This window comes from Bos grunniens, chromosome 12 (genome assembly GCF_055505025.1).
Source record: "Bos grunniens cultivar Pamir isolate PY7600 chromosome 12, Bosgru_T2T1.0, whole genome shotgun sequence".
NCBI lineage: Eukaryota > Metazoa > Chordata > Mammalia > Artiodactyla > Bovidae > Bos > Bos grunniens.
Window position 1 is genome coordinate 14314806 of NC_141176.1, and position 15607 is coordinate 14330412.

The 15607-nt window shown below is 42.9% G+C and overlaps 1 protein-coding gene across 8 annotated transcripts in view; it reads right to left on the reverse strand.

The window, feature by feature from the left end:
- The window catches only part of LOC147361390 (uncharacterized), a 235163-nt gene extending 220010 nt beyond the window's left edge, over positions 1 to 15153 (reverse strand). For all 8 annotated transcript variants that reach the window (XR_015137825.1, XR_015137823.1, XR_015137824.1 and 5 more), the window contains exon 1: positions 2961 to 15153. Coding sequence is in view for 4 of the 8 variants with exons in the window: in XM_086328869.1 (XP_086184995.1) it covers positions 2961 to 3954 (994 nt within the window). In the remaining 4 variants the exon portion in view is untranslated. The remainder of the gene's footprint in view (positions 1 to 2960) is intronic.
- Between the last annotated feature and the right edge of the window lie 454 nt (positions 15154 to 15607).

The following is a 15607-nucleotide window of genomic DNA, read 5'->3' on the forward strand; positions in this document are numbered from 1 at the left end:
TGTTCTTTTTAAAAACATCCCCCTCCAAAGGAAACAGCTTCACCTTCCTCAAATGCAACTTGGTAGAGCTGTCTCCTCCGGAGGGCTGCAATGCCCGAGCTACAGTGTGAGTGTCAGGATGTGGAAGCAGCTGTCACCGCTTTGTTTTTCATTCACAGTAGGTGGTTGCCAAGCAACAAAATACTATTGTCTGTTTCCATGATCTATTGGCCAATTCTACCGGTGATAATGCTTTCCACAGTTTAAAATAGGGCCACCTTTTAGACAAGAAGAAAGGCGAAAAAATTCTAAGAACAATAAACATATATATAAGCAAACACAATGAAGGTATCCCTAAATTATGTTTATAAACATACAGCTGTGTGTGGATATGCATACATACGTTTTGCATGTGTATGTATGTGTGTGTGTGACTATTTATTATACATTCTCCTCCTACCTACCTCCAAACTCATCTAAATTGAATAGGCCAAAAACTAGATCTAAATCCCAGAGGGCAAATTAAAGCATGACCTGGAGAGACGAAAACAGTCAGAATTATTTTCTCAACAACAGCAATAACTTCCAACTTGCCAGATGTATCAAATTCTGTCTCTTGAATACAAAGTTCTCCAGTCATGAAAGCAATTCTACTGATATAAAAATAATAAATGGAATGCCTTTACTATCTACTTTGGAATCACTGATCATTTGTTGTTTTACTTCATGTCATCATCTGCTACCCCTGTGTACAAAGATAATAATTCAAATGGGAAAATTCTGTTTTTCTTTACACCCAAGAATATTAACATATATTCACTTTTAAAATAATTGAATTGTTCTCTCTGGAATAGCCTCATGTGATTCCCCACTTTGTTCTGATATTGGTCCCTCAGGAATAGCAGTCATGCTATGTTACTCTTGCATATTTCACTAGCTTACAAATAAAATAACGCAGCGTACTCAATATAAAGCTGTCAACATTCGCTTGCATCAGTTGCTGTTTGTTTTCCATTGACAAGGCTTCTAAAGATAAGAATTACAATATTCTTAGATGTACAGACACAACATCAAAACAGCCTGAAGGAATTAAAGCTCGAAACTGCTAGAGGCAATCATGCTTTGAAATGAAGAGAAATCAGTATCACTTATGCACACGCATATATTTCTGCAAAGACCCTAAATAATGCCAGAACAGTCTTTGCATTTTATGCAACGCTCATCCATCTTCCTTCACAATATTTCCAAACCACTTTAACTATGTAGTTCAATTCTCTAAACAAGCCTTTGAAATTCACCTTTTGAAATTCACCACAACTTGTAAATCTACACGTTGTAAGAAACTGGTAATAAGCAAAACTCATTACGTCGGTTGACGTTATTACTGTAAAATCTGCTATCAAAAGGGCAACTTTAGCAAAACAGAAACAGAGTGTGTTAAATAATTAACTGAATACTAGTCAAATGATCACTTTTCCGGACAGAACCATCCTCAGCAGACCGCTCCTGGGAGTGAGCGCCCAATCCAGGTTTCTCCTTCAGGTCTCACCCCACACATGACCCACTTCCTTCTCCCGCAGCTTCTCAAGCTTGTTCACCTGTATCCCGACCTCACTAAGAAATATGCTCTCCCCACTTTCTCCACCTTTTCCGTATTCCTTAGACACTCATTACTTTCTGCAAACCACCGGACTCAAACCTGCAGTTTGCCACGAACCTCCCCATAAACACTTGTCTTCCCGATTCTTCTAGATCTGCTTTAAAAATCTCCGCCACCGAACAAATACAATATTAATAAAAGAAAGGCTACAAGCCAGTTGATTTTTTAATGTCATAGCAGCAAAATGTTGGGGGGGAAAAAGACAGAAAGGAGACATGCAGGCGTGTACTTGGAGGAAAGCGGGTGGGAGTGTAGCTCTGCACAGTGGGTCGCGGGGACTCAAGGGGCCTCGCTTCCCCTACCTGTCGACCCCACTTCCCCCATGTGCGCACCGCCGCTGACAACCACAACACTCCCGGACCACCCCCTCCGGAAAGGGGGCGGGGTTATGCCTTCGGCCAATCAGAACCCGCAAGCCCCGGGTGTCCAACCTATGGGGTGGCCCTGGCCATGCCGGGGTAGGACGCAGGGTGGTCGGGGAGGGGCCGCGTCCGTGGGAGGCGCGCACGTGTCGGGTCCGGGGAGGCGGGGAGGATGCGAGGCGGCGGGCGTCCGGGTCCCGAGGCGTGGGCTCTGCACCCTGGCATCCCCCGAGTCCCGCTGCCCAGTTCCTCTTTTGCCTTGGCCCGTTCGGGCGGGACATGCTCCCGCCGAAAAAAAAAAAAAGACCAGTCCACAACGTCGGACTTCCCCCCACCCCGCCTCCGAGTAAGGGGACAGTCACAGATAACAGTAGTACCCGGCTCAGACAAGACCGGGAGGAAAGTTTCAGGCCCGCACCCGACGAAGTCCTCCAGGGCTGGGAGGAGGACGGAGGCTGGGCGGGAGGGTGACGACCTGGAAAGCAGAGGGCAGCGGGAGGGCTGCGCGAGCCGGGCGCGGACCGGGGCGCGGTGCTTGGGGGACGCTAGCGGCGGGGTGCGCTGTCCAAGGTGTACGGGAGGTGGTGGGCGCGCGGCGGGCGCGGATCCCGGAGCCAACACTGGCTGGCGGCGGCGGGGGAGAGAGCTCGGAACGGCTGTCCGGGGGCGCCAGGCACCACCCCCCCCCCACCCCGCCACCCAGGCTTGTAAAAGTGAGCCTAGTGGAGCTGAGACAGGAAAGGGAAGGGCGCGGGCGGCTGCGCCGAAGCCCCTCACGCTCCCCTGCACCCCTCCCTCCCGGCCGCACCTCGAGCTCCTTTCCTTTCTCCCCTTCCCCCGCCCCGAGCCCACTCCTCTCCGTGCCTCGATCCCCGTACCGCGGCGGGGGCGGGACCGCGAAACCCCCGCTCTAAGCCCGGACGCCCCAGGGATGCTGCGGGCCCCCCGGAGCTGCTTACCTGGGGCCGCGGCACCAGGAGCGGGCGCGGCGCGGCTCCTCCTCGCCTCCGCGCCCTCCTTCTCCGCTTCTCCCCGGACTCTGTCCTGGGCGCCGAGCTCTGAGACCGGGCCGGGCTGCAGCCGCCTTCCCCGCCGTCGCCTCGGCCGCCGCTGCCGCAGACAGAGGACGCCCAGTGGCGGCTGGAAGCCCGTGTGAGTAGCGGCGCCGGAGATTCCGCGGCTCCGGGCGCGCGGCCGTGCGCACGCGCGCCGGCGAGTGTGAGTGTGTGTGAGTGTGCGCGCGCGCGCCCACGGGGAGGGGGGAAGAGGCCGAGAGATGCTCGTAGGGACCGAGGCAAAATTCTCCTGCCTCGGGAATCCGTAAACCGGGGAAGGAGGCTCGAACGCGCGTCTCGCCGCGGGGAGGAGCTGCCCGCCGGGCGACGCCGAGGAGGAGGGGGCGGCCGCGCCGGACGCGCAGGTTCCGGATCCGAGCGGGGCTGAACCGAGCGGGACGCGCAGCCACGGACGCAGCGGAGGCGGCGCCCGCAGCCCACAGTCGCGCTGCCCGCTCTGGGGAGGGGCCGGGCCGCTCGCTCCCGCCGCCGCCGTCCGCACTTCTTGGCTGGGCGCGGAGGCCAGGGATCGAGACCCCCACCGCTGCCACCTCGACCGTGGAAGCGCCCCGGGCCGAGCCGGGGAACCCGGGCGCACGTGGCCGATTACCGGCTGCAGCCGGCGTGCGCAAGGGCTCCAGGCGTGCGGTGGGCGGTGGACCCCGGGCGGCGCGGCCCGCCGCCTCCGCTGGGTGGAGGAAGCCGGGCGGGGGAGCGGGGGTGAGGTCGGTCCAGGGTGCGGTCGGCAGGCAGAGTCGAGGGTTGTGGGGGGCTTCCGCTCCGGGCGGAACGTTGCCTGTTTTCCCCTTCGGGGGGCACTTTTCCTCAAAGTTATCCACTGCCCAGGTAAAAGTGCTGGGTTCCTCTTTGTTTGGAGCCAGCTTACTGTGTAAGGCATCTGAACACTGTGCTGCTTTGAAGTCCGGCTTCTCCAAGAACCAGCCAGCCTGGCGCCTCTTAAACCTTTTAAACCGCTACTCTCTCACTCATCCAGGCTACACTTTATATCACAGAAATAAAATGTCCCAGTACATTTACATGCCTTTTCTCCTAAAAGATTTGTCGTCCTAGCGGTATTCTTTTCCCTGCTTATTTTAAATTCGGAGTGCACTGTTATTCACTCAAGAATTTCTTAAAAGGTCATAAGGTCTGTTTGATACTTGAAATAACCCGTCTGAGTCCGCCGGCAGGGGTTGTGTTCCGCGTACTTTTGCATGTCCTCCAGTACTGAGCCCAGCACCGAGCACTCTGTGTGTTCTCTATAAACATTAAATGAATGACATTGTTTTCTAGCTTCACATGTCCTGAAGGCAAAGGCTTGGATGCTGGGAAAGTCATTACCACCCCACCAGGCTTGCTTGATTTTCACTTAGGCCATTACCCTGTGTGTGTGTGACTATTTCCCCTCTGGCGGCCTGAGCCCCAATGCAAAGAAAGATAGCAGAGAATACTGACCCTTAGTGCTGTCTCGCCAAGGTGCAGGTAGAGTGCACTCTGCAGGGAACCCCAGAGGACACCCCGGGTGAGAAGGCTAAAGAGTGCTTCATTTCAGTCCTGGGGGAATCCGGTCTCTCAATCGGAAAGTCACATTTCATTAGCAGTTTATAATGTCTTTTTTTTCGTGCAGGACAGGAAGAGAATTTTAAGAGAAATGCACGCTTCTAATAGCTTGTCAGGTACAAGCTTTTTCTTGTAAAAAGCATTACTTCATGGCTACTTGCCAATCTATGCAGGGTCATCTCAGATTTCTAATTCTGCTGTAGCACCGAGCCCACACAGTTCCACGCTGGTATTTCCACAATTATCCTCTGAGAAGCAGAAGTCCTCGATTTTACATTGCATACTAAATTTCAGTGCGTTTGAACTCGGGCTGCTCTATGAGCTGCTTCTCTCTCCACTCATGATATCACAGCTTTGAAGCAGAACGGAAATAAAGTGAAAATTAAAATGGATTTATTTGGGTGCTGCCTTGTGTTCTCTAGTGGGAGTCCCTTTAAATGACTTGTCTTCTGTCACTCAATTTACAATCATTTTGGAAGCCATTTGTTGTGCTATGGAATTCATGTGCTTTTTTGTTAAGTTAAAAGCGTGGATATTTAAATTTTTTACTTGAAAGGAAGCTCTAGAACTTGAAGGAGCAGAAAATCTCTGACACTCCAAATGGACTCTTGACAGCCAACCTTTAAAATGGGTATGAGTCAAAGTCTTCCAGTGTAATTGTAAAGCTTTATTTTGCTTAGAAAGATGCCTTAAGGGTTTCATTCAACAGCTTCCCAAGAGCTTGCTCATTTGGTAGGATGGAAGAATGGAACAAAGCCATAACTTCTCTGATGAGCACCAAAGGGAACAGACTTGGCCTTGTAAAAACAAAAACATTTACAAGAAGCCAAAATTTAAAAACAAGAATGTAGGCTTGCAGCAGTCCTAATAAATGTTAATTTAAAAGATAAACAATAGAAAAAAATCACAACATAAGAGTTAAAAGTGCTTCTGACCCACTTAACGTTTGGAGGAGGAGCTAGGATTAAAATGCTATAAACCATGGCTCTTCATGCTAGCTAAACACTAAATAATAATAAAATGTTCTACTGAAAGATCCATTTTCATATGTTATTATCAGTTAAACTGAGAATTAATAGCATAATTATAAAGGTTTGATTTTTCTTCCTTAAAAGGGAATGCTCCTTAACATAACTGCCTTTTTAAAAAATTCGCAGCAGTGCAATAAACCCAGTTAAACGTTAACTTAGAAATACAGGACTGGAAAAGGGTAGAGTGTGTAGAGAAACACTTTAAACTGATTTGACCACAACTAACTAACCTATTCTGTCCATCTACAGAAACAACAAAAGCTTTCTAATTCTGAAGACTGGTAAATTTAGGCTGTGAGATGTACCATGAATTCAAAAATCAACTCCTCATGCTGGGAGCCGATTGCCCCAAATTCTTTCAAGTGAGAAGACAGGGACCGTTAGCTGAAATGCCGCTGTTGAGTTTAGTGGTGTGAGCGTGCATAAGGATACAGGTAATTTCCCCCATAATTAGGTCGCAGATCACTTCGTGCATTAGAGTTTTAAATAATAAAAAATACCTTGACCTGCACATGGACCCAAATGCCAGCTCAGTAAAGAGTGCAGCCTGGGAATAAGAAGAAGTTTCAATTACCCTGTCTTCATGCTTTATACACTGGTTTATTCCAGATATTATTAAATGCTTAGGGCAATTTAATTCTAACTGGAGATCAGGCATGTTTAGGAAAGTAAAAGATCAGAAAAAAAGGTTATAGTGTATTCCAAGCAAGTGTAGATGGGCCTCCAGAGTTATCAGTGCTGATATTCGAGATGCAGGAGAAAATATTAAATACCACTTGTTCTTAATAGTTTATGGAATGATGGATTTCCTGGGAGTGAAGAACATTCTAGATCCTCTCCCCAGCTAAGTGAACATATGAACACAAAAAAAAAAACTGAATAAAATTTCAGAGAGTTAAGGGAACACCCTCTGAAGCTCAGGGTAAGAACCCCCATATAACATAGATCCTTTACACATTGATATTTATGGCTAAAGGGAACTGAATTGGTAGATACACTACTATCCTTACATCTGTTTTTAATCTAATAAGTTATTTAACTGCCAAAGCCAAGAAGGTGCAGAAGAAAATCAGTAAACCCCACAAGTCACTATTGAGTACCTACTTCATCAGTTCAGTTCAGTTCTGTCGCTCAGCCGTGTCCGACTCTTTGCGACCCCATGGATGGCAGCACGCCAGGCTTCCCTGTCCATCACCAACTCCCGGAACTTGCCCAAACTCAGGCCTATCAAGTCAGTGATGCCATCCAACCATCTCATCCTCTGTTGTCCTCTTCTCCTCCTTGTCTTCAGTCTTTCCCAGCATCAGGGTCTTAACCTACTTCATAATCAGTACTACTCCTCACGCCATGATTGTTACCAATAAAGTATAAAATGCAATCTATCACTGCCTCTAAGGAGCCTACAATCCAGCTATCATTATTCTTGGAAACAAAAAAGTAAACATAAGCATACTTTATCACTTGACAACAAACTTAAACTTGAATTACCAATGTGACTTAGTGAGCCACTGGTTAAGTAAATAAACCAACTGAAAACTGATTAGTGGCCAAGGTATATATACATATTTCATATTCATATTTCCTAGTAGTGATCACTTAGATTATCACATGATGTATAAGGTGAAAAGCTCATCTGATGCTGAATTCTGAATTTTAAATTGGGGACAAGAAGAAAATTATGGACAAGAAAAAATCAACCATATTGGCAACGGCAGCTGTGAATTGCCTATCATTGGGGATCCTTGGGCAGAATGGAATTGATTAGAATATGCTAATCAATTTTATAGACTTTATATTTCAACTGATTCATAAGTTAGTAGGGCTACCCATGTATTTTGAAGTTTCCATATCTACAAAGACCCTTTAGTCTATTCTTGGATAATGTTATTATAATACTTTATTATCACTCTCCTTAAAATTTCTTAGTTTTGCCCTATGTTCTTTTCACTTATTAACATGATTTTTAAAAATTTATTTAATTTTAATTGGAGGATAACTGCTTTACAATATTGTGTTGGTTTCTGCCACACATCAACATGAATCAGTCATAAGTATACCTAGGTCCCCTCCAACACGACTTAGTTTTGGCTAATAGAGCTTTTGAAACTACAACTCTTCACTCAATTCATGAAAAACTTATAAATAGGAAAAGCAATAATCCAAGGAAACAAGAAGCTTTCAGGTGAAGGCAGTGTTAAGGGGAAGTCCCCTGCCACTTACAGGGTGGCACAAACATAAAATCAGACATGTGATTCAGTTCAGTTCACTCGCTCAGTCATGTCCACCTCTTTGCAACCCCATGGACTGCAGCACGCCAGGCTTCCCTGTCCATCACCAACTCCCGGAGCTTCCTCAAACTCATGTCCATTGAGTCGGTGATGCCATCCAACCATCTCATCCTCTGTCGTCCCCTTCTCTTCCTGCCTTCAATCTTTCCCAGCATCAGGGTCTTTTCCAAGGAGTCAGTTCTTTGCATCAGGTGGCCAAAGTATTGGACAGCTTCAGCATCAGTCCTTCCAATGACTATTCAGGACTGATTTCCTTTCGGATGGACTGGTTAGATCTCCTTGAAGTCCAAGGAACTCTCAAGAGTCTTCTCCAACACCAGAGTTCAAAATGTGATTAGAGCTGTGGAAAGCTCACCCATCCATGTGTTGACCATTTAGATAACCTGCCTCACCAAGTACCAGGACTACCAGTCACATCTTTTTACTTTTCCAGCGGTAGTCTTGATGTCATATAAAAATGGCACTGAGCACCAAGTGTATGATCCAAGGTCAATCCCAGCCTGGTTTTAACCTTTTTAAAGGTGCCGGGAGACCTTGGCAACTCACTTTCTAAGCTTCAGTTGACCTTGCTGTGTAATCCGGACAATAATAACTACCTCATTGGTTAAGAACATTACAACGTGAGAAAGGGTTTCTCATGTAGGAGCTTAGTAACTCTTGCACAGTCTTGGATCTAAATCAAGTGTGTGGCAGAAAATTGGAACATGTACATGAATGGGCAGCTCCCATAGAAATGCTGGAGCCTTTGTAAGACTATAACTTAGAGAACATTGAACTGATTTGATGATTTCTTGGAGCCTCTTCCAAGGATATTTTAAGAAAACCACAGACAACCAGAAGTTGGCAGAAACAGACACATTGCAGGAAATTGTGGGCTCCATAATTCTAGAGGTGCTGTAATTCTGTAAATTCTGCTGCTGTTGCAAAACCCAAGCTTTTGTGTTCATTTGTTTTTAATTAGTCTCTGTTTTTCCTGCCACACAGATCCTGCTTCTCCAGTGGTGCTCTGAGTTGCTAACTTAGCTATAGGAACGTTTATTTTACAGATTAAGGCCAACCATAAAATTTCTTTTGTTTTTAAACAAAAATAATTCACTGTTTATCCCTCCTTAATTGTGAAAGCAGTGTGTGTGCTCACTGGGGGAAAAAGGGCAATACAGAAAAGTATAAAGAAGAAAACAATTGTTGTTTAACATGCCTTCTCAGGGAACAACCAACATTCCTACTTTGGTGTGGATCCTTCCAGACATTTTCTTTGCATCATTTTATTCTTTTAAAATGTCATTCAAGTCAACATATCAGCCACTTAAATATATGCCACCAGCATTTTAGCAAAAATAATTAGACTCTTTCACAAAAAGGTTCAAGTGTTTTCATATTTTTTTCTTCCTTTCATACCCTTTCTTATCAGGATGGTTTCTTTGCTCAGCAAGTCCTTTAAATGGGATTTTACCAAGTCATCCTTGAAACCTTTCCTTTGTACTTCCCCACTTTGAACACATCTAACAATGAGCACTTTTTAGTGACCCTTTAAAAACTTCATCTCACCTTGAGCTGACGTATTCTGGAGTCACAAGCCCTGCTCCTTGGCCTCTAGCCATTCTGTGGATGCTTTGCATTACTTAACCCCCACCCCCAAGATGTGGTCCAGCACTGACCTTGGATCTGGTACTGAATTCCCTGATGGAACAGGAAAGATTCTTGATTTCAATAAGTAACCAGAATGTTCACTGGAGTGACCATCTACTGGTTATACAGAAGGTTGGCCAGGAGGTAAATTATTTGAGTTCATGTTTTGCGTCAACTGCTGCAGGCAAAATTTGGGAAGTATGTTTTATTTTGTTTTCAGGGTCCATAAACAGTCCTTCAAGACACAAATGCTGACTGTAATTCCAAAAGAATCTCCTGCTTTTGCAACTGAGCATACTCATTATTTTACCTAGGAAGCTATCATTGTTAATGAAACATGTAACAATGCTTATAATTTTGCTGATTTGTTAATTGTACAGAGCACAAGTTCCCAAAGTAAAACAACTCCAACTCAGCCTATCCCACTCTGCCAATCCAAGAGACCAGGACATCTGGCATCACTCTTGAAATCTAAAGAACTGACAAGAAGAAGGAAGGAAAGAAAACAAGGTGAGATTAATTATCTATAGGAGCTTTCTAAGGAATATACACTCTATACTGTGAATTATGAAAGTTTTAAGTAAGTTACCACGCTCTATGTGCAACTCATATAAGAAAATAATGAGATAATAAAATGCAACATATGAGATAAGCTAAAATCTTAGAAATTGCATACATGGCATAGCAGTATGCATTAAAAAGTTTTAGAGAATTGATAACATGTCTCTGGCATTCATCAGAGCCACCATGTTTGGAAAATCAGAGAATTTCAGCAACTGGAAAGGTATACTTGAGTTGTGCAGGATCATTTATCCTGGTTCTTTCCTGTCCTAGATGCTGCAAGTTTATGTCTATAGATCCACCTTGGACTGAGAAGTTGTCTTAGGCAGGAAAAGGTACCATGTGTACAGCACTGACTCTGAAAGGTGAGGTGAGAGAAGAAACAGCAAGTCCGAAACCTGGAGACAGGACGCGGCCGCTGCTCTGGAACCAAGTCCATGAGAACTGGGTAGCCATGGGATGCGTCTCGTGTGTGGGACTTGGCTTGGTTAAAGCGCGAAGGGGTCAATGTGCTCCACTTTGATTTCTTTTGACCCCAATTCTCAGAAGTCAGCCTTTATTTCAACTAATATAACAAGGCCATATTTGACCAGAATAATTAAGAAAAGTTAAGTACCAAAATATTTTTTAATTTAATTAGTAAATACTTTATAGAATTATGCTAAAATATACTATATTGTATATCCTTTAATCTTCACAAATTAAAATCAGTGGTATAAATATAATATTTAATAGTAAGATAAAGAGCATAGAACAGTAAAAATATTATAGGATTTAAGATCAGATTGAGCTAAATTTAAATCATACTTCTGTCACTCTCTGAGTGAATATGGGTGAGTTTTTCAGGTTTTTTTTTTTTTTCAAGATCAGTAAAATGAACTTTTTAAAAAATTGGAATATAATCAACTGATTTAAAATGTATGAGTTTCAAGTGTACAGCAAAGTGATTCAGATATATATACACACACACATATATACCTACATATGCATATGTGTGTGTATATATGTATATGTGTGTGTGTGTGTGTGTGTGTATATATATATATATATTCAGTCCTGGGGTCACGAAGATCTCCTGGAGGAGGATGGCAACCCACTCCAGCATTTTGCCTGGAGATCCACATGGACAGAGGAACCTGGCGGGCTACAGTCCATGGAGTCGAAAAGAGTGGGACACGACTGAGCAACTGATCTGATCTGATCTGATCTGATCAGCTAGCATGAATCATTTGCTCGGGGCCAGACCACTCCTCAATTTATTGAAACTGTAAAACTGTGGACCGAGGCCCAGACCGTGAAAATTTCATTAAGAGTCACAACATGTGTGATCCAGCCTGAAACATTCAGTGATTTTCATATCATAAAAATCACAAGTTTTTGGAAGTAAATTAACTTAAGTTCTTTTCTATATTTAAGATAGTCCAAGAGTCAAATTTTCAAATGCAAATATTCAGTCTCTATATTTCTTAATCTGTGGTAAGGGATTAAATCAGTATAAAGAAGAGTTTTGAGACAAAGAAAGTGATTGCATTGTAATTCAGTTAAGAAAGATGATGGGATTGTCCTCTCTGAAACTCTTAAAGTGAAAGTGAAGTTGCTCAGTCGTGTCCGACTCTTTGCGACCCCATGGACTGTTTGCCTACCAGGCTCCTTTGTCCATGGGATTTTCCAGGCAATAGTACTGGAGTTTTGCCATTTCCTTCTCCAGGGGATCTTCCCGACCCAGGGATCGAACCCGGGTCTCCTGCATTGTAGACAGATGCTTTACCATCTAAATAGGTCTAAATGAAAGTATTTATACACAGTACTTCCTAAAGGCAGACACTGATAATCAACCAAGTACTCTTCTAGTCATATGATTCTCTGATACTATAGAACAGAAAATTCAGAGTAGGATGATATGTTTCGATAGTTTTATTACATGACAATTATAGAAGGAAAAATTAAAAGAAAGGGAAATTGGCCTTCAGCATGTGTTTTAGTAAGACAGTTTTTATTTCAGATTTCTGAAATGGAGACAACAGTCTGGGAGAGAAGAAACAAGATTTTTTTATTGTGATAAAAGATCTTTGGTTAAAGATTTTGTTTTTATTGTATGTGTGTTTGTGGGAGAGAGAGAGAGACCTAAGCTACCTGCTATGGACTGAATGTTTGCGTCCCCCCAAAAATTCATATGTGGAAGACTAATCCCCAAAGTGATAGTATTGGTATTAGGAGATGGGGCCTTTGGGAGGTAATTAGGTCATGAGGATGGAGCCCTCATGAATGGGATTAGTGCCCTTACAAGAAGAGACAAGAGAACTTGTTCTTTGCCATGTGAGACTAAGACAAGAAGATAGCCATCTGCAAGCCATGAAGGGAGTCTTCACAAGACCCTGGATCTACCAACACCTTGATCGTGGACCTCCCAGCCTTCATAACTGTGCAAATAAATGTTTTTGTTTAAGTCACCAAGTCTATGGTATTCTGTTATATGAGCCTTAACTATAGCACTACCTCAGGAGTTACTGTAGTGGTGGTTGTCTTTTACCCCAACTTTGGCAAAGGGGCCATGCTGTAATCTGTTCTTGTACTAGAAGACTATTAGGATTTCCAGGAAATCATTAAAGTTTTGCTACAACCATGCATAATTATGTGATTGTGTATGTGTTTTACTTATACAGTCTTCTCATTAATTAGACATTTAACTAGAATCTTATTTCATTCTTTAGAAAAGAGATGTCAATTATGACTTTATATTTGGGTTATGTTTCTCTAAAGCTATTTTCACTCTCTTTTTAGATTTCATGTTACATAGACTACCTGTAACTAATGAAAATAAACTAAATGCTTTATGCTTTAAACTTTTTTGGTGAATCTCACATCAGGGCTCTTTTGCTTTTTTTGGAGAATTCTAACCATGTTATAAAGGAAAATGTCATAAAACTATGCAGAACCACAATCCACAATTAAATCTTCACAGTGGCATTCCTTAAGGCAGAGTTTGCCCCAAACAACCATTTCATGAAATTCTACTAATAACTGCATTACTCTAGAAACCAATGGAATGGACTTGTAAATCCTACAGATGGAATAAGATGAGTGTAAAAGGTACAAGGCTTCCAAGTTCAAGCCATGCTTTAAGTTTCCTTTTAAATTTATTTACCAGGTTTTTCTTTTTCCAGCACATTTTAACAGCAACTTATTTTAGAATGTTGACTTATTTTTATGTGACATGAAGATGGAAAACACATCTAAGAGTCAGAAAATCTGGGTTCAAGCCACGAGTCTCTCTCTTACTGTCTTACTTCCAGTAAATTATTTTAACAACTCCTGCCCAGCTTTTTCATCTGTAAATTAGAGATAATGGTGATGCCCATCTCATGAAGTTATTATGAAGATTAAATTTAATTGTTCATGTAAAATATTTGTAAAACCTAAGGCATCATATAGATACTAAAATACCTGGGGGAGTAGTATTACAATTGTTACTACTTAAAAATACTAATATTTTCAAAGCTAACTGTAGGATCACAGTCAACTGAGTTTAACTACTTAGTATAGTTTCTAGAGCAAAATAAAGAATCTCCTTGATGTACATTGCATACCAACATCGATGTTTCCCCCATTGAGGGCTCAAAGTAGTATAAAGCATAGAGCATCTTGTTGGATTCAACTGCCCCATGCTATTTATTCCTTTCTTTTTTTTTAATCGACATATAATCTTTTTTTAAATTGACATATAGTTGATTTACAAAATTTCAAGTGTACAGCAAGGTGATGCAGTTGTATATGAATATGTGTATCTTTTTCACATTCTTTTCCATTTTAAGTCATTACAAGATACTGAAAATAGTTCCTTGTGCTGTACAGTAGGTCCTCATTGTTTATCTATTTTATATATAGTAGTGTGTATCTGTTAATCCCAAGTTCCTCATTTATCCCTCCTCCTACTTAACTCTTTCCACTTTGGTAACTAAGTTGTTTTTGTTTTTTTTTTTTAATCTCTATGAGTCTATTTTTGTTCTGTAAATAAGCTCATTTGTTTCATAGTTTTAGACTCCACATATATGTGGTATCATATGATGTTTGTCTTTGTCTGACTTATTCCCTACTTTTTACTCAATTTCTTTTCAGTCCTCCTATAGCTTTCTTTTTATTTTGCATTATGTGGATTATTTTTTCACAAGAAACAAATATCCTAAGGGCTATGCAAAAATGCCGTTAACCCTTGCCATCTAAGAAATTCACAGGCCTTTTATAAACATGTTAATGATCATCACACAATACTGTCTACCTTGAATGTTTTCTCATCGTTCTGTCACGCATGTCTGCCTAGTTTAAAATCACAGGGCAGGAACTCTAATTCTGTCTGTAAACCAGGGAGCGAGCATTGTTGTTTGATAAATGCCACAAAGCAACAGCATGCATGTGAGGTGAATAGGTGGAAATTATTATTTCTGTCTATTGCACGGTGAAAATGGGCACTTTACAATTTTCAAAGCATTCTCCTATCGATTGCCTGGTTTGTCCATCATACCGACACTGTGAAGAAGCTGGATGGGGCACGTTGACTGTTGGCCTCCATGTGTGAAAGCAGAGAGTGAGACTAAAAGGTTAAGTGCCCGCTCTCAGGTTCCTTGGCAAGTCAGCAGCACAGCCAGAGCAGAACCTCTGCCCATGCTCCTCTTAACTGATACCCCAGGAACTTCACAGCTGTCACTGGGGCTGTCTGTGAACACATCAGGAAGCATATCTATCCTCTTTCCTTTGAAACTCAGCACTGAACTCTGACTGGGGCCCACAGCAAGTGCTCAATAAACAGTTGTTTGATTAATTAATTAATACTATGGATGTCCTGTCGGCAAGATTCAAGAAATAATTATTGAATCCATAGTGAGGCCTGTATCTCTGCCATCAAGGCTGTTGCTCAGCCCACAGAAAATCATGATATATTTCTAATTTTCTGTTTCATTTAGGGCAACTTGTGAGGCCAGTTGTCAATCCCACTTTCCAGTCATATCGTTCTCTCAACAAGTTGATACCCCTGTTCAGTAGCCCAGTCATACAGCCATCACTCTGATAGACTCAACTATAACCTATAAAACACATTAGAAGAGCCCTTAAAAGTTTCACTTCTCATCTCATTAAGAAAATGTGTGACTTGTTACTGCCAGAATCTTCTGTGTTGTCCAGAATTCAGACACTGATACCAGGACACATGTGACCGAGTATCTGCTATGAAGGTCCTCTGTTTGTGCTAGTGGCATACAAGAGTTCTGAGACATTGGTGCTTAGACTGAGCGCTGGAAAGTGCTGGGCATGCAAGCTGGGTTGTGCAATAAGGGAGCTGGGGACTGTAGAGAGTAAGGAAGGGAAGGCTATGAGAATGGCTTTCCATTTCCCAGCAATGCTTTTCTTAGATGTGCCAGAAACAGTGAGGGATCTTCTCACCTAGATGAGACTGAGCTGAAGGGGCTGGTTGCTCACGCGTTAGTTGCTA